Here is a 25684-nt window from a genome sequence, read left to right as displayed (position 1 = left end):
TTGAGTCGTATTGGTATACCACCAACACGGATCCACAGAACCATAATAAAGCTATGACAAACGTCTCAACCTTTGGTCAATAATTACACGTGATAAGACCTCAAGTATGTTTAACACCCTGCCTGGCACAAGGTACGTGTTTAACATCCTGCCTGTACAAGGTACGTAAACAATGATAACATTGTGATTGGGAAGCGAACTGCAGATGGTGAAATTCCCAGGAAACGCAGCTGCCCCGACATAAAAGCGATGGACTCACTTCTGCAATATTTCCATTTCCCTAGGGCACGACCTGAAGCTCCTTCAGAGTGGACATGGCCGCCATAGCGCTTGCTCTGACTGTGCTCTGCCTTTTAGGCCTATCGGGTAGGAAGACGCTTTTCCGTTATTAGATATTTAGGCTAAATCGGATTTCTTTCAATGTGTGAGACGCTCTGAGGGCTGGAATGCTCGAGTGAACTGTAAGGGAGATATGTGAACACTGATTTTTGCTATTTTTCTGTAGACAACACATCAACTGAGCGAGTTGTGGTTGTGTGCCATTGAAAGAGAGCCTGCGTAGGTATACTAGCCTGGTTTGCAAAGGACCTGGATATGAAAATCAACAGAGCTGCCCCGGATGCATATTACATAAAACATGCAGCACCCAAAGATCGTCTGCATCCCACTTATATAACAAGCACCCTGGATAGCTGTGTAGTGACAATGTGGGAGTAGAACCCGCTTCTCTGTGAGGATATGCAAGGGCGGGCCATCATTTGAGGGCATTGGTGGTCCCCACAATGGAGTATGCAATGCAGGCGCGCAAGCGGCGCATTGGGCCCAAAGGGCTCAGCGCCCCCCACCCCCCTTGCCCTCGTGTGTGTCAGTCCGACCGAGACAGCTTCCCGGGCAGACACACAGCCGCACCCGAGTACTTCACAGGTCTTTAAAAGACCTTGGGGCAGATTTATGAGCCCCTTGCGCCACTTTTGCGTCACTTTTCACATGTTAAAAGTGACGCAAAAGTGGCGCAAGGGGCTCATAAATCTGCCCCCATGTTCTTGCTAAGGAGGCCTGCATCTCCACCCTGCATATTGCTGGAAGAATCAGCACCGCCCACAAAAAATTTTTTAGCCCCTCCCCCCCTCGAAATGTTACTCTTGTTGCTCCTCTGATGCACTGTATTCTGTGCCGACACCGCGTGGTCACTGAATTACCCCACTGCATGAATGTGGGATATGGTCACAAAGTCATATGCCTCTCTCAAGGGTGGAAGCCCGGCGGAGGCAGCTTCTTGGCTCTGACTGCCTTTTGGACTAGGCCTGCTGTCCCTCGCGAGCAGCCCATCACCCATAGCACTTGGGCCTCACTTGCCTCCTCCTGAAAACCACGGCCTATGGGGTAATGGAAAACATTTGCTACTGCCGGAGCGGTTTACAGCTTAGCTTTGCCTACGGTGTTTCGACCCGGTTCATACTGTATGAAGAGCATTGCACTCTTTCCTGGGTGTTTTCCAACATTCCTTTTCAAGAATGTAGATTTGTCACGGTTACATAACCTTTTAGGACATTGTTGTCATGCACGATTGTAGGCTCAGTGTTTTCTGTGTTGTCTTGTCCTTAGACCTCAATGTCTGAGCATGACTTATATAGAGTAGAACCCCAAAATATGTGCCTATGGGCAAAGTACATTTTCCTCGAGGACTGTGAGCCCAGCAGAGGTATATAATTAAGTCCAGGGGCACCCACTGCCTGCTTGGCTACAAGGTTAAGTTTCTCGATGTGCACTTCTACTGTATATGAGAAAACGATTTCCGTGCCTTTTTTAGATATATAAGTTGACAACCATAGGGAAGCGTTATTTTTTACCTGAGAATTGGAAAGGACCTGTAAGTAATGAGATTTTGCGTCGGCTCCCCTATACACCCGAGCTTGATCTTTATCTAGTAAAGTGCTAAATTCAGTACTTTGATGAAAGTGCTTGGCCGTTTGAATAGTGCTACTCTGTGTAATATCCTTTCCAGACATTATGGAAATAAGCCCTTTCTTTATGTTCGAATAAGAGGAGGTTGTATACAGCTTTCAACTAGAGGGAAGCTCTTTCACAACGTGGATCAATGTACAGATTACAATGTAACTCTTCTGGTAATTAGTTCGCTATCAGACAAGAGACTGGTCTTTAAGAAACTGTACGGGAAATTACTCTTGTTTCTACTAAACTTAATATGCTTTAAAGAATGTTTTACTTGTGCTTGCTGTTAAAGCTAATGAATTATGTGATCAGGGCTAAGCAAACAAGCGTTAGTGAATGCATTAGATCCCGCCTATGTTATTAATAATACGCTGTTTTTTGTTGTAAGAGGCATTGTCTGTCAAAGATGTGTGAAGTGAGGGAGTAAACCAAAAATCAATCAAGACAGTGGCAGAGATGGCCGGGGGTTAAATAATCATGAGGGGATAAATAAAGTGCTGGGTAACAAGAAGGAGCAATGGAAGATGGCACAGCATAAAAGGGAAAAAATAAATGGTAACATGGAGGAAGGAAAAGAATGAAGCGAACGTGAAAGGAGGGAGGGGCAACGAGAAAATAAAGGGGGTTTTACGACAAGTGATATGCACCAAAATAGCGACCAGTAATCACTAGGTAGGGGCCCCTATTGTGCACCTGTTAAGATTTGACCACACATTTTAGCACATGATTTATTCCGATACGTAGGGCCAGCTTTAGGGTAGTGTAACCAGCGTAGGGTGTTGTTTAAAAATAACTCATGGGTTTAAAGGCATGTGAACTTCCTTGTGTGTTCAGAATTCCAGGCAACAATACAAATTTCAAGATCAGTCGCAGTCCGCATTAATCGCGGGTGGAGGGATGGGGGGTCACACAGGGAGGGTCGCACAGGGAGGGAGGGGGAGGTGTACATTTAATAATAAATAAAAAAACGTACTTGTCCGCCGGCCGGGTCGCGCGTTTTCTTGGCTTCTGCTCCTGCTCTCCTGTCTCCAGCAGGAACAGGAAGCAGGCAGCCTCCCTACCCTCCCCAAGCCAATCACAATGCTGCAATGGCGGCATTGTAATTGGTGGGGACGCCGCCCAGCTAGGGACTCGCATGGAGGCCATTTTCTCCATGTAGGCTGCTTTGCAGCCTGCATGGAGAAAGGGCAGAGTGAGCATGACTGGTTTGGGCAGCCCCAGAGGGCTGACCAAACAGTCATTGCACCCTCAGGAGTGGGCACACCACTCCTCCCCTGCCCAGCCCTGCTCATAGAGCAGCTTCATAGATATTGTACTCTCTCATGGGTAGCATTCACAACCTGTTAAAAACATTTCTACAGACAAAACCACCGCCCAAAACCAGAGGTGTCCTCTATAGGTCAGGAGGCTGTATTTATGCCAGAGTTTCCAAATAATCCCTGTCCATGTCAGTGTGTTCTGCTTATATTATGTCTATGCTGTGCTCAATTTAAGACTGCTGTTGCTGGTGGACCCACTGGCACTCAATTTTGGGGCAGGTGGGATTCACCAGTACTTACTTTTCTTCATCAGACTTTCCCCGAGAGCAAGAGAGGAGAGAACACACAAAAATGAAAGAAGAAGAAAGAGAAGTTGGGAAACCATCAGCAAGGGCAAAAGCAGGAGCCTGCAAGAGGGAGATAAAGGGTCAGGGAGTGTCTGGCAGTGGATTAGAGTCAGGACTTTGCAGCCTTGGTATTCCTCGCAGGGACATTTGATAGCACCTACTCCTGAATTTTGAGCAGTGATTTAGGCACTGGCACTCATTATGTCACAAATTAAGCATTGACTACCTGTAAATATATATCATGTTCATATTCTAAAGATCGGTAATAAAACCAGCCCTCCCAAACCTATCTTGGTCATCATCGGGCAAAAGATTAAATATTGTACTCCATAAATGGTATAGGCTACTGATCCAGCACTATACCTAATCAGGGATCAATACTCAATACCATTACATACTAATGGCCCATACACATTCACCCAACTCATGAAATCCCTATTGCGCTGGGGGTCAAGTTTTAATGACGTGAGCGGTTGTTTTCTTTTACAGGTTCTTATTTAACATTTCTAAATACATAACTGAACCTGTATAGCAACTCTCTTTTCTCTGGTCGATGGACCATTAGTTGAGAAGTTGATGGTAATAATAGTACTATCTAACTATCTAGTTAGCGAAATAATCACAGACTCTCGGTAAGAATAATAAGGTTTATCGCCAATAATGCGTAATTAATGCTCATCGCATACAGGTCACAAAGCAAACAAAGAAATCTCACAAAGAGGGAGAGAAAAACATCAGCAAAATGCAAACAGATTCACACTCATCAAATGAATGATTTGCATATGAAGAGGTGGATAGATGAAGAGACATAAGTTTCAGAGACAAAAATACATTTGCAAATGATTATGCAAAGTATGAATCATGAAGATGTACTAACCCAAAGGATCAGAGAAATACCACCCCCCTGGCCAAGGAGGTAGTGGGTTCCCCTGAAATAGAGTCAGGGAACAAAGATTTCAGGATACAGGAAACGGGACAAGGACACGATCAGCTAGGCCTTTCTGCAAACCGACGGACATCGACATATCACCCCTCTATCTCTCCTCTCTCTGCTCTGCTCCGCACTGCATCAGCTAACTTAAAACACACCCCTAAAGGCACCCCAGTTATACCCTAAAACCTACATGTCCAACCCACAACAGTTGAAACAATTCATAAAACTCAGCTTCTCATTGGCTGGTTTAGGGGGTGTTCAATCACACCACCATGATCACATTCATAATTCTTAAGTCTTCTTTGTTTTTAAATTGTTTGCATTACGTGATCCTCGACTTATTCATTTATTCATGGTACATGTAACAATTTCATTATTCACATGAGTCTTTCTGCTACGTCTGCGGAAGAAGTCTTGGGTCTCACGGCTAGTCTCGTCTCCTGGCAGACAAATAATGTTTTCGTAGCTAATCAACCTTGGCTTTTCGCACTCTTACGCAGCGCTCAGCTTTTCTGTCTATTCATTGGGTTATTCATGCTTTCCTCCAACCCCCATCTATCATGTCAATTTTAGGAAAATGCAGGCCCATTCAGCTCACTATGATGAATAAAACATAGACATTTATTATTTACATGGAAATGCATTTTTCTCTGTTTCCCACCCTCCTTTGCATATCCCGTGTTAATATTTTTCTAAGCAAAGCTTTAAGCAAAAGCGGTATTATTTATTATTATTCTTAAAGTAAGATGCAAGATGCTAAATTCGGCCTAGTTATTTCATTATTTTTTTTGTTTCTTTCGAAGCGCAATGTAAAATGCGGCCTAGTTCTTTCATGCATTAGTTCACGTTAGTGCACGCATGCGCAAAGCGTTTTCCCATGTATTTTATGTGTTGTGTATGTTAATTTCCACTGCACACTGTTAGTAAGTATTACGGGGTGTCAATTCGAGCAGTTTTCTTTTTGCAAAACCCTGCTCCATCAATCCCCACTCTGATGGCTTTTTTGAGCCATCGCAAAATACCCATCATACCATTTGCCATCCCTATTTTATCCAAAGTTCGGTATTCTTTTCTCTTTTCTCTTTTCATCATTCTTTCATCTAAATCTTTCATGATTTCATAGTAATTTCTTTTCATATCTTCTAGTTCTATCTCATTTCTTTTTCTCTTTCTTGCTCTTCGTTTGTTATTTGATTCTGTCATCTCTTTTCTTCCACGTTTATACTTACAACATTTATATATTGTTATCACTACTAAGGCTCCTATAGCTACTGAAATGATTGGCATGATTATTTTTCCTAATAAGCTACTTCCAAAGGTAGAAAACCATTTACCTACAGAAGCGAAACTCTTACCAAGTCTCTCCCAGACACCGTCAACCTCCAGTTGGGTCAAATCTTCATGTAATTTTGTAATATTCTTAACATATCCCTCAATACCTTTAATTTTGTCTGGGATATAAGTACAGAAGTGATGAATTTTTAACCTGCCACAGACTCCACACTCTTTTGCCAATAAGATATAAAGGGCAAGTGGATTTTGTAAAGCCATTGATCTGATCACAACCATTTCGGTGTCAATCATCAAGAACCCACTAACAGTATCTGTTGATAAACGATCAACCACTGTGGACAATTTTCGAATTTGATGTGAATTCAGGACGACTCCAGCTGATGGTATCAGTGCACCAAAGACGTCACCTATTATTTCTGAGAAACTCGCTTTTTTTTTTTTACGTGTTAGTCCTTGTTTTACTTCATTGAGTCTGTTAATATTTCTAACTACGTGATAGATTTTCGGAAAACAATTCCAAAATAACAACTACCATACCAATGTGCAGGCAACCTGTGGTAGGTTTTCTTCCCACACACATAATAGAATCCTGTGAAAACAGGATCAGTTCCACCCTTTTATCTCAATCCTCCAGTAATTTGGAAAGTATGCGCACACTCATCAGTACCAATTAAATAATTATTATAGTTAGCTTTTAGTAGAAGCAAACAGATTTTCCCTTTTTGATACCAAACCAGGGACATTGCAGCGTATGTCTCGCCTTACTCATAATTTCCTTCCCTAAAAGCACACAGTGGTACATGTGACTTTTGTTCAGCAGCTTTTCTTTGGAAACTTTCTATTCTATCTTCTACCATATCTATGAGCACCTTTTCTTCAACCTGCAAACTACATGTTAGATTATGTTTAAATACTCTATATCTAGTGTCTTGATAATATGGAACATTTTACCAATATAACGTGCATTTTTACTACTTAAATCCTTGTTCAGCTCTTTTATAACAGGTATTTCTGAAAATACTAAACCTATTTTGGAATAATGATACTCCAGCTTCCAGAAAAGGCTGGTTAAAACACCACACAACACACCATATGTTAAAGGTAGGTGATGGTAGGTAACCCCCTCGAGACAAAATAAAGTAATTGCATGCACACGTAACAATCACTCACATTCATTGCGTTGACATACTCATACAACAAATTAGTAAAAACATTTAACAAGAAATCACTAGTTGATTTATCATGATGATAAATACTTCCATCTATTTGTTCTATATGAGTCTTTGAGGTTTCTTTAGTAACATCACTCACTCTTCCACTTATCACATCATTAGTATTGTTTCCGTTATTAGCTACCATTAGAATAGGTACAATGACAGTTAATAAAATCCACATAAATGTTAGTAAAACGACACTACATAAGCAAGCTTTAACACATCTATGTTTCAGGCTAGATTTTGGATGTTCAGTTACTGTTGCTTTGGCCATTTTGTAGTTCAACCAAACAATATAAAAAAATCTAAATCTATAAAAATCTAAACTTTGCTCAAATAATTCTGAAAAAATTGTAATCCTACACTTCAAGGCTTTCTTCTTCACACTTTTCTTTTATTTATTTCTTCAAGTCTTCTGAGTCTGTCAAAGCACTTTGACTGACAATGTTGCACCCTAGTTTTTCACAGTCCATTTAAGGTTGTTTCAAGTTGCTTTAATCAATTTGCTCAGTGTCAGTACTGTATTTTTCTTCACTTGGATCTGTGCTCTCAATTTTTTCCAAAAATACATATGTTCATTCTGGTGCTGTGTATTTCCGCTTGGAATTCTTACTCTCTTTGTTTTTCGTACTGAATCTTCTCTTTACTCTTCCTGTTCCGTTTGACTTGAGACCTCATTAATTTGCTCTGGTCTTCTCTTTGACCTTCTCCTCACAAGAGTGTATTTCAGTCTTTTCACTCCACCTGGCCGATTGTCACCCTTTCTTGCTCTCTTAGTTTGAACTACTTCTTCACCTTCTTTCCCTGGCTCACAGGTTTGTTTACTTGGCCCTTCTTTTATTTGTTCTTCTTCTTGACTTTCAGTAGCTTCCCTTTCTTCTGTTTCAACAGCAATTTCACGAGACCCAGTAGTTGGTGCCCACTCTACTTGAGTTGTGCTTGGCTGTTCATCATCTGTTTGTTCTTCAGAATCTGTCACTTTAGATTATTTGGCTTCACACACTTCAGCCTCTGGTCTTTGTCTTTGGTTTACCAGTTGCTGCTCTTCTTGTCTTTCAAGCAGACTTGGGACTCGTATGGTATGACTTGCATGAATCCAATTTGGCAAGCCACCACACTTCACTGTTGTCGTCATCACCAGAATTACTTGGTAAGGTCCATTCCACCTGGGTTCTAAACATGATTTCCTCACGTGTTTCTTCAAAGAACCCACTCTCTAGGAGTCAGATCATGAGCTTGATTCGGCTGTGTTGTAGTTGCATTTTCAACAGCCTGGTGAGACACAGAATGCACCAGATCAGCCAATCCTCTGCAATAATCAAGCACTAGATCATCAGATATATTCATCAGTTTGTTCGCTGGCACAATCTCTTGCCTCATTGCTCTTCCCATCAGGACTTCATGAGGACTCAATCTCGTCTTTTCATCAGGAATGCTTCTGAGACTCATCAATACAAGGGGTAAAGCATCAGGCCATCTCAGTGTTGTGGATGCACACACCTTTCCTAACCTAGATTTTATTGTGCCATTTATCTGCTCAACCACTCCAGATGCTTCGGGTCAATAGGCACAGTGCAGTGTCTGTTCTATTTGTAATGCTGCACAAATTATCTCATTATTAAATTGTGTTCCTCTATCTGTCTCTAAAGTGACTGGAAATCCAAATCTTGGGATCAACTCTCTTAAAAGTAGTTTTGCGACAGTAAGACTACCGTTCCTTCTCGTTGGATAGGCTTCCACCCAGCGAGAGAACAAGCAAACAACAACCAAAACATATTTTAGTCCATTACACGGGGGACGCTCAATAAAATCCAATTGGAGTGGGGTGAATGGTCCTGCTGCCTTTCCAATTGGTCCTCAACTAACAATTATCTTTCTGCCTGGATTTTGTTGCTGACAGGTGATGCACATCTGGCACAGACTCCCTGCAATGACCCTGAATTGTGGGTTATGCCATGACTGCTTGAAGAGCCTAATCATTGCATCTCTTACAACATGTGCAATTCCATGGTATACCCTTGCCATTTATGAAAGTAAACAATGTGGCATGACTGGTCTTTCATCTATATAAACCCACACTTCGTCCTCTGCTTTCTTTCTGCAGCCTGAATTTATCCAAATTTCCTTTTCCTCATCACTTGCTTCTTCCTGCAACTGTCTAATTTCATCCCAAGTTTCAAATGAAGAAGAGAACATTAGGTGGCAATTGGTATTTTCTTTTTCCATCCCTCTGTTTAGGGCTAATACATTTTGTGCACAGAAATGCGTACCTGATCTGCGTATCTGTGCCTTTTGTCACATGATCATTTCCTGACTTATGTGCAGAACATTTGGCCATTGCAATGCTTTTGGGCGATTGCAAGCCATCCAATAACTCTTTCACAGTTCTGCAGTTCCTGATTGGGGAACCTAAAGAAGTCAGAAATCCTCTTTGCATCCACAACTGCCCAAAGTCGTGGACAACTCCAAAACCATATTGACTATCAGTAAATTTGGTTACCCTCAGGCTTTGGGAAATTTTGCATGCTCTAATCAGAGCTATCTATTCAGCAATTTGGGCAGAGTTTACCCCTTTTAGACAGGATGCTTCTAAAACTCCCGCTATGGTGCATACAGCATAGGCAGAGCACAATTCACCTTTTCTCATTCCTCAAACATGATCCATCAACAAATAGAACACAGTCTGGTTCTCCTAGTGGGGTATCCTCAATGTCAGGCCTGGGTTTTGTGCACAATTCTGTTACATCCAGACAATCATGATCTGCTTCCTCTCTCACTTCCCCACAATATGAATTCAGCAACCGGGTTGCTGGATTTACGGTTGTGCACCTTACCACAGTCACATTTTCAGCACCCAAGATCACTCTTTCATACCAAGTTAGCCGACTATAGGTCATATATTGCGTCCTTGTCCATTTCAAAAGAATCTCAACTGAATGTGGCACATATACCTTGACTGGATGTCCCATCAAAATCGCTTCACTCTGTTCCAGACTCACACAAGTAGCAGCTACTGCTTTTAAACAGCCTGGCAACGCTGCAACCACTGAATCCAAAGTAGCAGAAAAATATTCTACTGGACGCCGTGCCATTCAATGTTTCTGACTTAAGACTGAAAGTGGACACCCATCTCTTTCACAACAGTAAAACGCAAAATCCTTTGCATAATCTGGCATTCCCAACGCAGGTGCTCGAGAAAGACTGTTTCGTAATTTAGTAAAAGCTTCCATACTTTCATCACCCAAAACAATCGGATCTTTCACATCTTTTCATGTCAACCTCTGTAGAGGTTTTGCAATCAGTGAGAAACCACTGATCCGCTGTCTGCAGTATCCAACCATTCCCAAGAACGTTCAAACTTCTCTCTGAGTTTTGGGTGGGTTCATTTGTTTAATCACACTAATTTGTTCTGGTATCATCTTCCTGACTTCTTTTTAGGTTTCGCCTATGCAGCGCGCATGCGCTGAATAGGAGGGGAGCTCTTATAATCGATTCGGTTTTTAGGCCAAAAACGTGCCCGCTTTGCATTGCTTTCAATGGCAACGCGTGTACGTTTGGCGATTCCCTTGCGGGAGCGAGCTTTGAAACCATCTGTTTGTAATTAACTTTCAAACAGATGGGTCTCGCCTACACAGTGTGCATCCGCTGCATAGGAGGGGTCCTCTTGTAATCGATTTGGTTTATTAGGCCAAAAACGTGCCAGTATTGCATTGCTTTCAATGGCATCGCGTGCACGTTTGGTGATTCCCTTGCGGGAGCGAGTTTTGAAACCATCTGTTTGTAATTAATTTTCAAACAGATGGTGCTCTTGCTCGCTCCCGCAAGTGAAACGCTGTGTGTGCTCTCGGCCGCACTCCCCCCACCCCTCCCACTTTTAACCCGCGGGCTACAACGCGTGCACAAGTTTGTACTTGTTTGGACTTCTTGAGAGGTAAGCTTCATGCACCAAACAAAGCCCCATCCATGACTTACCTGTTGCGCCGAGGGTCACGCAGCAACATGCGAACAGGTAACAAAGCGCCCTTTCCCAAACCCAGGTCATGCTGAAACCGATAAATGTATATGTAAAAGATAAGAGACTGTCTTCAGCTGTTCCAAAAAGGGTCTCCTGGCGCGCGGCTGCCTTGTGGTCTTGCATCAGTATCAGGGCAGGCGGAACTGTGAGCCCAGAGCTCTCATGCGACGCCTGCCCTCGGCTCAGCCTTCCTTCCCTCCCCTGGATTTCCTCACACCCACCCCTCACACTCACTTTTCAGGGTTTGGGAGCTTCCTCGCTGGGGGCTTTCCCTTTTGGTGAATCTAGGCTGGGGTGGGAATCTCCCAGCGCCAGTGATGTGTCACCGACGGCTTCTGAGCACCGGGGGCTGCTTATAGTAAAGCGAAAGTTCAACTCGCTGGGGGATTCCAGGGTGTTGTACTCATAAATATTGCAAATAATGTGAAAAGAACAAGCCCACTTTGTAACTGATCATATGCTTGAATCTTGCTCACTGTCATTGCCCCCCCTAGGTTCCTTGCACTGTCTTTAAAGTTCAGAGCTGACACGAGGTGTCACACACATCTAATTTACTAATCCACTTCGACAAATCCATCCCTTTCAAAACAATAGATATGGTAGATAAATGCATGAGATCTCACAAGCACACATTTAACTCACTTCCCACAAGTAACACACAAGGAAGGAATGCACTTTGAAGTTGTCCACTATCCTCTCACCTTGTGTTCCGCAGGGGCGTAACACAGGCCCTCTCAGCCCCTGCGTTGCTGGGGGGGCCCTCACTCCAGGGACCCCTCACTCTCAGCGAAGCCAGCAAGCCAAAATGGTGCGTGCGAGGCCTCCTCATTAATTAAAAGGTGCGAGCACGGCACTCCACAGCATCTTCTTCATTGATTGAGGTGCACTGTGCATGGCCGGGCACCGGCCTCTTAATTATTCATTAGTGTGCAGGCCCGGGCCTCGCTGCCTCGGCCGGACAGACTGCAGCCAAACCCTCCATGACCATTTCACTGGGTCGTGCGTAACTTAAAGCCCAGCAACTTTCCCTCTTGCGTCATCAAATTTAATACCGTGCAACTCAAGGTGCAGAACATTTCCTCACATGATTATGAACGCGCTCCCTACCTCTGGAAGGGGGCAGCAGAATGCCTCGGTTTGGAATTGGGATATATGTGTGGAGTCGAACTCACTACCCACCTAATGAAAGCTTACTTTCCATTGGCTGCTAACTTTTGAATCGTTCAGGTGGGATTACAAGTTCAAGATGTAAATGGAGGTAAGGATAGTCCTCTCTATACACTGTTTTGAAGTCTTTTCTTATCCATGTTGCTGTAAAGGACCAGACTAGGACCAGCTGGGTGAACCTCACTCACTTCGTCACCCCCCACGCCACTAATGGCCGTTGTGTGGCTGATGATCAGTCAAGTTACTGAAAGGGCAACACTGCAGATTCGATTTGTGATCTTAATGTCAGTCTCCCTTTTAATTACTTACATTTTTTTTAACCACCGGACACATATTTTTTAATAACACAAACATCGTTTGGGTGGTTATTGCATACTAGCCGAAAAATAATCGAGTATCACTCCCATCTAACAGTCTGATAGCCTTTTGTCTCGGTCTATACCAGTTGTTAAAAGCCTTTGCCTTCGGCGTGAGTGTATTACATGTATTCAGGGCTCTTAACAACTAGTGTTGCCCTCGGCTATAAAATGAGGGCGTTGGCTGCATATTTCCCACCAAAATGACGATTTTGTGAGAGGCAGCCTATGTCTCTTAATAACATTGCCTCACCCATATTGGCGATAGTGCTTGATTGATTTGCTGATTTACAGCACCTCTGATAGTTCCATCCGCTAGAATATATCTGTTCATTTTTCCTGAACATTATTCTCAGTTCACCTTTTCTTTTTGTGTCTCATCTTGGTAAATTGTAATTTAATTATACCAATATCATGTTACTTTGTGTTGTTTTTCTATACTACTACTTTCATTGTTTTTATGAGTCTTAAACGTCTTTACATAGAGCCCTCCTTCTCCTGAGACATACATTCCTGTCAGCGCCCTCCTCTAATAGCATCATAGCCTTCTGCCACGGGCTATAATTATGGCTAATGTAATTATGCGGCAGTGTTGAGTAAATTATGGCAATGAAATGCAAATTATGCAGCATAATGTGGCCCATTTTGTGATAGTATTACTGAAATATGTTGACTTTTTAAAACTTGTTAACACTGTCTGGGCATTGGTTGTACCTCATTAGTACTAGTAAAACACCCAATTATAGGAATTAGCAACAGAAAGGTGACCAGTAAACCTTGGCAAAGGACCTTCCAATGCGGTGCAACATGTATTGCTGTGTTTTAGTAACTTTTGAACTGTGAGTTAGGAGCACATTGTTGTTTGTTAAAATATGCATATTATGTGGCAGATGACAGATTATGTGGCAAATGCAACAAATGTATGCAGAAATCGCTGCGGCCACACAATCACATAATTCCAGTGGCCCTGGCAACTGTTTGTTAATGGCCCTGAACCTGAACTATAGGTCCGAGCTGTAGGCAGGGGCCTTTAACGACTGGTATAGCCAGATGCAGAAGGGCTATCAGACTATTGGAACATTCCACTGACTGAGGGTAGAATGTTTTAAGTGAAAAAAGGGAGAAACAGAAAGACAAACTATGGAATGTTGAAGCAAAAGGCCTGTACCAGACATTATTGGCCCTAAGAGGCTCTAATGTCTTCTGCGGAGCTCTTAACGTTCCAAAGTTTTAATATAGGTTACAGAACTGGTTAGGTGATTCTGTCCTATGTATGGCTGCAAGAGGGTATTTATTGTTTTAGACCAGAAAGTATAAATCACCCATCACAGACCTCAAGCACTGTGAGTCTGAAGGCTCTGAGGGCACTTAGGTAATTTAAGGTCCACTGTATTTTATATGGATTCCTATCCATTTTCAGACATTTTTCACAGAGTTCCATCATTTGCAGCAACCCAGCATGAATCCAAGGGTCTTTTGAATAAAAAACATAGAAGCGGATCCTGAAGATATAAACAATTTGTAATCTTCATTTCCTTGGGAAAATACTGGAAAGGCACCTCAAGGCTTCACTAAAGATTTTTGGACCGGAAAATAACTCACGTGTTCTTCAGTCAAGATTTAAGACAGAATTCAAAAATAGCCAATAATACACATTGCGTTATAGACAAAGGTGACTCCTGCCATACAAAAATGAATCTTCAATGAACAGCCTACATAACAAGCATTGGCATAGCCAATAGGTCTCGCCTTTGGGACCTTATAAGTATTTAGTTATGCAGCACAATATCCTTAGTGCAACAACATCAACTGTTGCATGGGTAGGCACTTATAAGCTCCCAAAGGCGAGACCTATTGGCTATGCCAATGCTTGTTCTATTTTGTGTCCTAGGTACTGGACTTCCTGTTTACAAAATTGCAATTTTGCTGGTGACACTTTGTGTCCATCTACTGCCAAATGGTTCAGTAAGGCAATGGTATTTGTCACACATGCCTCTTGTGTCTTTGATACCACTAATAGGTCATCAATGTACTGAGCCAAAACTGAAATTCCTGTCATGATCAAAGTCTCCAAACAACTTTTCAGAATATGAAAAAAAATTGAAGGGCTCTCTGTGTACCCTTGAGGAACTCGGCACCATGCCAAAACACAGTCTCCGAACCGGAATGCAAACAAATATTGGCTTTATGGATGTAAAGAAGTTGAGAAAAATGCTTGGCACAAATCAATCACTGTGTACCATTCAGTATTGCAGGGAATTTGGTAAAGGATCACTGCTGGATTTGCCACTACAATCTTATTAATCTTAAATCCTGCACTATTCTGTATTTTCCACTGGGCTTTTCAATCCTATAATAGCCGAATTACAAGGACTGCTCAATATTTCTTTCAGAATTCCCTGCTCAATCACTTGGTCAATCACAGGAGTGACTCCTGCAATTACTTCCAGACTCATTTTGTACTGAGGCGTTTTTGGATATATGGCACCCTCTTTCACCGTAATCTGAATTGGATCTACATTTGTCATTAGACCAATCTCCTTTCCTTTAAAATCCCATACATCCAACCTTACTGTACTTTTTAATTCTTCGGGCAAATTTTCTCCTGTGAGAAGTGAAAACAACTCATCTACTTCCGTCCCTTGCTTCTCTAACATCATCTTGAATGCAACATCCTCATCAGGTGTCTGAAACGCGATAACATCTGGCGTACAATATATGGTACAGTTCATTTTACATAGTAAATCTCTTCCTAAGAGATTCTCTGGACTCGTGTCACATACCATGAAATGATGTATGTTTTGGAAACTACCAATATGAACTTCTATTGGGTTTCTGACTGGAGTTCTAATATGCTTATTTGAGACTCCTACAACTTGTATAGTTTCTCTAGAGAGGAGTAGGTTCGGAATTTCTACTGCTCTCACAGTAGAATGGGTAGCACCAGTAACCACTAGGAATGTAATATCATTACCTTCCAACTTTCCATCAACAAATGGACCTGACTGATCTACCGCCAATGATGCGCCAAGCACGCACTTTTCCTCTCCCCTCAGGCACCATCATTGAGATGAGTCCGAATCATTCTCATTGCACTGCAACCAGTATTGTGGAACCATTTGCACATTTTGATTCTTATCAACTTGATCACCTCTGTGAAATCCAGTGTTCGCACTGTACCTCTGCACTTGAGCATTCACATTATTTGGAATAGGAGCTTGTGGCACCTGTAACTGTGGAGTAACTACCTGCTGCTGCTGCTGATTCACAACCACCTCATTCTGCATCTGTGTGTTTAAATTTTGATTTACCCCATTATTCTTTTGAGCAGGTCTACACTCGTTCTTCCAATGTCCATACTTTCCACACACATGACAAGGAAATTTCTTCTTAGCCTCCTCTCTACTCATTTTACCTCTACCTCTACCTCCACTGGGTACCTGACCATTTTCATTCTGGCCATTCATCTGATAACCTGTTTGAGAAACAATGTTCCTTGCTGCTCTGCTACCTTCACTTGTGCCCACAGCATTTTCTCTTTTAACTTTTTATTTCTCGATTCAATATCGTCACTGCAATACTTTCATACCTCAAACTTTTGTCAATTGTTTTGCTCTGCCAGTAGATCAAATGCTGCTGAATTACTAATCTCTGGTTTCAATCCAAACACAAAACGATACACAAAGTGTCCCATATCTTTGTTCCGAATATTCTCAAACCCACTGTCCTTTTTGAATACCTGCAACAATCTTTCATAGTAGGCATGTACTGACTCCTTTGGTTCTTGGGTTGCCCTGTCTAAGTTAACCCAAACTGTTTCCTTAGGGGAAATTTTTCCTTTCAAATAAGTGATTACCTGATTATACTTTTTCATCACCTCATCTGAAGGTGCACCTGTTTTAGGATCTCTAGGATGTTCTTCTTTTGGCCAATCAACAGTGATCTTACATTCTGTCCATATATCAGCTGGAACGACAATCTCAAACAAACCATCTAAATCCTTTAACAAAACCGTTGAAACTTTCCTAAACCTCTCTACCTGTTTGTATACCACACAACTGGTTTCTCCCTTAGCCTAGGAAAATCATTTGTAAAGGATAATATATCCCATCTCGTGCAGGGAACATGAACATATCCACCACCTGGAACTTCTCTCATCGGACACGCCCTTTCAACTTGTCCTGTCTCTCTCCACGGAAACCAAGACACTCCTTTGACAGCTGCCTCTTCTTTCTTTTTCGTCCATCAACTTTTCCACCATTCTACATCTCCCCATTGTTTCAAAATATTCATCAACTCCTGTAATCTTTAATCTTTTTCCAGATGCATTCAAACTTTCCAAATCCTTATCAGTAAAATCCAACCTGTTGTTTTCTGCAACACCTTTGACTTCTCTATGTCTATTTCTTATTCACTAGCAACCTCTGTTATATTCTCATGAAGATTTCTCGCTCTGCAAGTAATATTTTTACATAAAAATAACAGCTCCTCATCTCGGTAAGTCCTTAGTCTGTCTGGACTTATTGTATCAATAATTATCTCTCCCAAATCTACTCCCAATTGGCTCACATTTATACTCTGTGGTTGAGGTTTTTGTTTTTCCATTCCCTTTATCTCGCCATTGTGATCGCTGAACTCTCAAGGCTCAGAAAGGACTACAACTCCCTCAAATCCCTGGTCCTCCCTAACTACAAGGAGGCCCCCTGTGCCGGCACCCGAGGCATGCACCTACCCAATAAGTGGAGAACTACAACCTCCCGTGACCGAGCTCGCAGGCCTCTGCGCACTGTGAACAACTTATCCTCTTCTGACCTCAGGGACCTCTGTAACTCCTTCCTCCCTAATCTGTCGGTTCCCGACCTTCCCCCCCAACATGCCAATATTCCCGTGATCACGGGTATCAACAGATTCCCATCCGCACTCCCTTCCCCCCGACTCCCTGCTCAACTCACCACCATCAAATGCAATACTACATCAGATAGCCCAAATCCCCTCTCCTGCATGCTGGTAAACTGCCGCTCGGTGGTCCGACATGCATCCAAATTATCCGAAACTATACTCAGCGAAGACATTGACATCGCCTTCCTGACAGAAACCTAGTTCAAGGACCATTTGACAGCTTTTCTGGACCTAATCATCCCATCCGGCTTCTCTATCCTCAGGAGAGATAGGCCCGTTAAAAACAGTGGCGGTCTAGCCATAATATATAAAAATGTCCTTAATCTCTCCCTTCTAAAATACTCTGACCACCAAACCTATGAATACCTTGGTGCTGAACTTTTGATACAGGGCGCGCCCCCCATCCGACTGCACAACATCTACCACCCGCCGGGCGAACCACTTCTCTTTGCCGAAGAACTGTCTGACTTCATCTCACTATCCTCTCTTTCAACTCCAACATTTTTAACATCCATTGGAACAATGTAGTGGATCCTATAGTCATGCGCCTCAGTAACCTCCTAGAGATTAATGATCTCAAACAACTATGTCAACATCCAAACCACATCAAAGGAGCAACTCTTGACGCTATCATTTTTGACAGCGACCTTACGTCCCATTCCAGCATCACTCCAACTGACTGGTCGGACCATCACCTCATTCTTTTTAAGATCGTAGCTAATCCCGCTCCCCCAACAAAAATCTCCAAACCCTTAAAATGGACCAGAATCCTTAGTCAAATTCCCTCAGACGTTCTTGAATCGGAACTCCAAGCCCAACTCCTGCTCACCCCTCTCTCCCACAATGCCTACGAGCTCACTGGGCATTTTAACAAGACAGTCAATGAGGTGCTGGATCACTTAGCCTCTCCCAAACTAAAAGAACAAAGAAACATCCCATCCAACTCTTGGTTCAACTCCGATCTGAATAATGAAATACGCTCTCTTAGACAGACTGAAAGAACATGGAGACAACACCCCTCTCCCTCCCATCTAGCACTCCTCAGATCAGCAAGATCGAAATACAAGAAACACATCTTCAAGGAAAAGGCTAGTTTTTTTCGTTCCCAGCTTGATCGCGCTGAAAATAGGCCCAGAGAACTGTCCAATATTGTTGGGAAACAAACATCTTCTGCCCCCCCGGAGCTGATTGCCTCCTCTGAGAGATGTGCTGAAATTGCCAACTTCTTCTCTGAGAAAATCATTAAAATCGAGCAATCTTTCCTCACCACCCCTGCCTCGCCTACCCTTCCACCTGTGGGTGATATCTTTTCAGCCCTCCCACCCACGTCGTCCCCTGCCCCATCATCCCAGCACTCCAACACATAGTGCTGTTTCTACCGCTCCTGATTCCTTCCCCTCCATCTTACAGCTGAAAAATAATGCCTCCTGGCAAAATTTCCATCCTGTTACTAAACAGGAAGTCCTCAACATCATCTCCAAACTTAAACCTTCTTCGCACTCTAAAGATCCCCTCCCCCGCCTCGTCCATGACCTCAAACACATCATCGCCCCTTACTGGACTTCAATCATTAACTCCTCCTTTGCCACGGGGTGTGTCCCTGTCTCTCTTCAGCTCAGTCAAATCACTCCCATCCTCAAAAACCCATCAGCCGACCCGAATGACCCTAACAACCTTTGCCCCATTTCGAACCTCCCACTGCTATCTAAAGTCCTGGAAAAATGTGCTCCCCGACAACTCGACAATCACATCAACAATTTCCACCTACTTGACCCGTTGCAATCCGGTTTCAGAAAAGGATGCAGCACGGAAACAGCCATGCTCAAGATTGTCGATGACCTTCACCGGTTCCTTAACAATGGGTAGTCCTGCCTTCTCATTCTCCTTGACCTCTCCGCTGCCTTCGATACAGTTAACCACGACTTGCTACTTAACTCACTCAAAACCCGTTTTGGCATCAACGGTCTAGCCCTCAATAAGTTCTCCTCCTTTCTCCAACACAGAACACAACAAATCAAAATCAAGGACTGTCTCTCCAACCCCAAGTCGGTCTCCCTAGGCGTACCCCAGGACTCCATTCTCTCTCCTTCCCTCTTCAACCGCTTTATAGAATCCCTTACCCTCATTCTGAAACAAGCAGGAATTAACTACCATCTCTACGCGGACGACACCCAACTGTACTACAAGATCAAATCCCACTCCGATATTCTCCAGCTTAACAACGCCCTGAGTATGATCCAATCCTGGTTCTTCTACAATCACCTCAAACTTAACCCTAATAAAACAGAAATCATTCTCTTCTCGCCCAAAAACAACAAGCTGCCCATCCAAGGCTGGCTCTCTGACCTTAATGCCCTGAACTGCTCGCTCTCCTTATCTAACTCCGCAATATCACTTGGCTTCAATATCGACAATAAACTCACACTTAACAACCACATTGAGAATGCGGCAAAAGGAGCTCTTTACACCTTCCGGCATCTTAAAAAACTCAAACCCTTCATTCCTTCTGATGTCTTTGAATGGGTTGTCCAATCCCTAGTCCTCTCCAAAATAGACTATTGTAATCCTATCCTCACTGGACTCCCCAAAACACACCTTGGCCCCCTAAGATCTGTGCTTAACTCTGCCACCAGGCTAATTACCGACTGCAAACGCTTTGACCACATCTCACCAGCCCTCAAGGCCCTAAACTGACTACTCGTTGAGGGAAGATCAGCATACAAGACTGCTTGCATTACACACAAAGCCCTCCACCACCAAACCCCGCTATATCTCTCTGACAAACTTGAAAAAGCGGCTGCGCCCGGTAGACGAGAAGCTCTAATGCTCTTCTTCTTGTCCCCCCCCCTATCAAATAGGAGCTCCACACAATCCCGCTCCTTCTCGGGAAATGTACCGATCATCTGGAATGCCCTCCCCAGAGACCTGCGCTGCAACCCCTCGTACCACAGCTTTAAAAAAGACCTCAAATCCCACCTTCTCTGCAAATACTGGGGTCCGTAATCTCTGCATTCAACCCTTTATTCATCCCCATTATTCATTCCCCCTGACAGTCTTTTTCTGTCCAACTCTTCTCCCCTCTCTCTCCCTCCTTGACTTTTTTCTCCACTCTAATGCTACCCTCCCTCCTTTTAACATTTACCTCTAGCTCCTCCTCAATTCTCCCCCAAACTCATTGCTCCCTTCTCCTCTCTTTTGCTCCCACCCACCCTATTTCACTCGATTTTTCTTCGCTTCCTCACTTAACAGACCCGATCTCTCTCTCTCCCCCTTTCCTAATTTGAGCGGTGCTGCATGTTTCGGACAATGTATATTTGATCAGCCCTATCCCATTTAACTGCATAAACGAAAGCCTTGTCCCGGGTAAACTACCCTCCTTTAGCTCCCTTGCCTTTTTTTATTGTTTCTCTGTTAATTATCTGCAGTGACATTTTCGTTCTACTCATGGCCATATCTGTTAGTCTATTTTGTTATTTAACAATAGTTTTTTGTTAAATGTGCAATGTCTGTATAATTATTATTTTTTTTTTTTTTCGATCCCGCTGAATCTACTGTCCTGACTGGAATCTTAATGCTCATGTAAAGTGCTCTGCTACCCCCGGGTCTTGAAGCGCTATATAAAACTTTTCAAATAAATAAATAAATCATCTAATTCATCTAGTGACAGACCTATTAAACTCCCTGTCATTGGAGTGACATTCAGCCCTATTCTCCTCGGGTCCATTTGTGTACTTCTCTTAGGGGTTTCAGTTATCATCTCACAAACCGGAATATCTAACAACGATGTATTCGTGTCAGCCTGTCCATCTTTATCTGCTACCATCACCATTTCACTCCTGACAATATTCCTTGGAACTGCCAACATATGTACTTTAATATAGTCTGCTTTTCTCCATACAATGGAACTATGGGACCGATTGTTACCGTTACCGTCAATGCTTCCGCATTTAAACTTAACTGATTTATTTCCTGGGTCAGCTCTTCTCTTCCCTTATTCAACATGTCCATTTCACTTTCTCATACCTCTCTAGTTATATTCGAGACTTGTGGAATTAATAGAGTTCCCATTAATGGTGCATTTGGAGTCACTCCAACTGAATTTTCTTGATATGGCGGAGGTCTTTTGGCCAACTGTCATCTAACAACTCATCATCAGAATCGTTTGTGTCATAGCTTAATCTCAAAGTCTCTATATTTTTCTTTTCCTCTTTACATTTACCTCCTGTCTGGTCTTCAGCAACTAAAACTGGATACAAACCCTCAGTTTTCACAGCTCTATTCCATCTTTTCATTTTATCTTCGCTTTTCTTCATAAGGATATCTAGAATTATATTTCTGTATCTCCTGCCACCTCGATATTTCTCTCTTTTGATTGCCTCTACTTCCCATTCCTCTAGCGCTTCATACTGTGTAGGTCTAGGATTTGGCTCTAGTGAATTCATTCGATCCCTCAAATTCTGTAAAACCCTTACATTAATAGAACAATGCTGTGGGAAAGCTATAACACCATCACCCTTTGTATATTCAACCGAATTCTCTAACCAAGTACACGTATGGTATCCTCTCTCCAACAACATAAAGGAAGCAGGCGACCTTGGAGGTGGAATAGGAATTCCCTCTCTAGTCACTATTGGTTTGTCCTTTTTAAAGATTTCTTTTATTTTCTTAAGCAACTTCATTTTCCGACTCTTTACACTAATGTATCTCCGCAAAACAAACAAGGAAGTCTTTCCGTAATTCTACTTACTCTATTTGTTAGGGTTTGTCCTATACCAGCGCGGCTCACACCAACCGTGCAATCACAGATCCCTATGAATCCACTAACTCAAAAATACCAGCATGGCTCACACCAACCAGCCAATCTAAGCTTGCTTCACGCCCGCTGCCTGACCAATGCCAGCACTGCCTTTTTGTAACATCAGTATTACTCCTGCTCCTCCCTTTACAAATAATACGGCAATGTATTTCTAAGATTTCCTAATCAAATTCTTGTTAGAAATAACAAAAAACAATGTTACCTTGTCTGTTCCACTAAATAAAGAGATAGTTTTCACCCTTTCAAAAAGAATTCTTTCACTTCAAGTAAGAATAAAGACCAGCGCTATTTAACGTTCAAACAAGCTACAGGTGGACTTGGTACTCCTCTAGGGATAAGGCCAAAGTTTTGCAAGAGGACCTTTTGGTGTAAAAGAGATCTTGGTACTCCTCTCAGGATAAGGCCAGTGTTTCGGAAGTGGACCTTTCACTATTTCAGACACTCTACTCACATACGAAATTGTCCCTAAATATAACATCTACAGCCTTCCGCCGTACAGTATTATAACAACAGACAAAGTACTTCTGTAGTGTGATTTCTTTTTTCCACAATCTTCCTCTGCCTATTTCAGGCTAAGTTTCCATCCCGGGATCTTTCAGGTAGCTCCGTACCTGCACTTCTAGAAAACATAGAACAGGACACTAACTTTTCATATAACAGATAATAAATAAGCAATAATTATTACCAAACTAATCAATAACGAAACCGTCCTCTACTACCAGAAAACTGATCCAATGCTATACCTAATATGGGATCAATACTCAATAACATTACATACTAATGGCCCATACACATTTACCCAACTCATGAAATCCCTGTTGGGCTAGGGGTCAAGTTTCAATGACATGATCAGTTGTTTTCTTTTACAGGTTCTTATTTAACATTTCTAAATGCTCTTTCCTCTGATCGATGGACCATTAGTTGAGAAGTTGATGGTAATAATAGTACTATTTAACTATCTAGTTAGCTAAATAATCACAGACTCTCTGTAAGATTAATAGGGTTTATTGCCAATAATGTGTAATTAATGCTTGTGAGAAGTTGGCCTGGTATATGCTGCTCACTAATTCTAGTGATCACCTTGTACCATGCCAAACAACCCTTATGGTGGTGGTTGAAGTCAACCTTGATAGACCAGCTATCCTAGTGGTTGCGTGGACAGTGCAGTCTGCAGGCTAAACTCTTGAGGGCATGTGAAGCCAGCTGTTTTACCATATGTAACCTCCTTGAATACCAAATGAAAGGACACCACACAGATATATATTCAAAATATATATGTATTTATTTACTAAAAGTATCCCCTATACTCTTTATGAGCACAGAAGCACATTCGTTTAAAACAAGGCAGTGTTTAAATATACAAAAGTTGCACAATTATGGATGGGCCAGGTGGCCAGCTAAACCATATACTAAAATAGTGGTATAAGAACCACAAATAGAAAGGAAGGAAGGCCTAGGGCCTTGGGAATCGCTGGGACGACAAGGAGCTAACTGTAGTTAGTGACCAGGAGGCCCACAGGATGCGTGTGCAGTGTGAAAAGTTACACGCGTGCATCTATTGATTTCAATGGGTGCGTAAAAGTCACAAAGTTAAAGGAAAAGGAGTCTTCCGGATGGACCAGAACCTAACAACTTGAAACCTAGACACTAGAGATGTTTCTCTACCCAGGAGCACCGGAGTGCCAGCGTTACCTCACCCACAGGAAGCGGGTGCATAGGGGTCAAAGTGCGTCGGGTTTCGTCGTGCAGGGCTATGGAGCCTGAGGATGAAGATGCTGCAGGCGGCCAGGCAGGAAGAGTTCGGGTGGATCCAAGGATGGATCTGAAGAGTAGACGACCTGTAAGCAGAGGGGACAATGTTCAAAGTCACTAGCCAGTGACAGGCGTGGAACCAGGAAGGAACCAGGCGATGTCGGGTGCAAACAGGTGAAGAAAGGAAGCTTGTCTCCGCAGCCACGTGGAAGTGAAGAGGTCGACGACGTCCAGGATTCACTCACGAGCTGTCCCACAAAGGCTCTAGCTGATGGCGGTATCGGCTTCTCGATTGGAGCAAACAGGCCTTGGCTAATGCAAGCCACGCAGGAGTCGATGAAAGCTTGGTGCTCTAACCAGCAAGGTCAGAGGGGCTGCTCCTTTTCACAGGAGCAAGGGCCAGTCTGGAGCAACCAGACCATTGGTGTTGTTTGTAGATTTCGTCTCCAAGATGGCCGCTAGCCAACGGGCCAGTAACTGGGATGTCGCGTCAAGTGGCAAAAAGCAAAAGGGCCCCACGCAGATCTCATGGATGCTGGAGGGCTGGTCTTTGGTGAAAATGCTGCTCTGTGTTGGGGCTTCTCAGGGCCCAAGGCACAGCATTAAGGGTGCCTCAGATGCTGCGCAGTCAGCTTGTCGTGGACGTTCCAAGATGGCTGGTCCCACGTCTCTCGGTGCCTCCACGGGTCTCTTCTTTGCAGGGACTGTGGATCTGGCTCAGAGATGTCTGGGAGTCTGGGTCTTGTTGGGCTCTGGGCTCGGTCTCCGGCGGGAGGTGGCGGCAAAGCAGTCGTTGAGTTCCTGGATGGTGCCTGTATTCACAGGGTGGTCACTCCTTGGCCACAAGGGAGATTCTCTTCAGTCTTCTGTGCAGCAGAACGTCGAAGTCCAGTAGTTCTTCTTATTAAAGTCGAGTTTCAGGATGATCTGAAGTCTTGGGACACAGCTCCTACTCTTATTCCAAATCTAGGGGCCGGATTACCTGCTAGGTCCCTCCTCTGGGTGGGACCAGGAAGGGGGGTGGTTACACCCCCTTTCCTTTGTCCAGTTTCACGCCAGGACTGGGGCTGGAGAGCCCCAGCTCCGGTTTGAACTGGCATATGCACAGGGACACCTTGTGTGCCCCAGGCATGTCTCAATCTATTCAGCCCTCCCTAACCCACTACACAAAATCCTGTCTGGGGTGGTGCAAGCACCTCCCCTGACAGGAAACCCTTTGTCCACACCTCCCAAGCTGGAAGGACTCCCAGCAGCAGGAGGGCAGACTTGTGTCTGTGGTGGCAGCATCCATTTTGTGATGCTGAGGCTCTGTCTAACTTTACCCGGGTTTCAGGTTAGGTACATGTTGTGTCCCTCTAGAAGGGTGGAATGCTACCCCCGTCGCCAGAACTGGCGAGGGGGTAGTATTCCAAATCGTATGACACCTTACTCGACATGTTTTGATAGAGCCAAACCAAAGTTAGCATTTGACCGCGAGGTACATAATGCACTTAAGAGTATATGGTATGGCAATATCATGAAACAGCTAAAGGACGTTGTTCCGAAAGCTGCAGACAGGCTCAGCTCATGCCAGAGCACCATCTCGCATGAAACCAAGCACTCTGCCTCCAGGATTGTTAAGGCCTGCCATAAGAGTGGCTGTTACCATGTGTCCATATATGTTAGATATAGTTATACTA

At 43.3% G+C, this 25684-nt stretch overlaps 1 protein-coding gene across 1 annotated transcript in view; it reads left to right on the top strand.

Annotated features, from left to right (window-relative positions):
- The first annotated feature begins 252 nt into the window (after positions 1-252).
- LOC146785045 (chymotrypsin inhibitor-like) overlaps positions 253-25684 on the top strand; it is a 78115-nt gene continuing 52683 nt past the window's right edge. The window contains exon 1 of the mRNA XM_085636024.1: positions 253-366. Coding sequence (XP_085492150.1) covers positions 315-366 — 52 coding nt within the window. The 5' untranslated portion in view covers positions 253-314. The remainder of the gene's footprint in view (positions 367-25684) is intronic.

The sequence above is a fragment of the Triturus cristatus genome, chromosome 11 (assembly GCF_964204655.1).
Source record: "Triturus cristatus chromosome 11, aTriCri1.1, whole genome shotgun sequence".
NCBI lineage: Eukaryota > Metazoa > Chordata > Amphibia > Caudata > Salamandridae > Triturus > Triturus cristatus.
The sequence above is the reverse complement of the archived record's forward strand: the minus strand, read 5'-3'. Positions and strand labels throughout refer to the sequence as shown.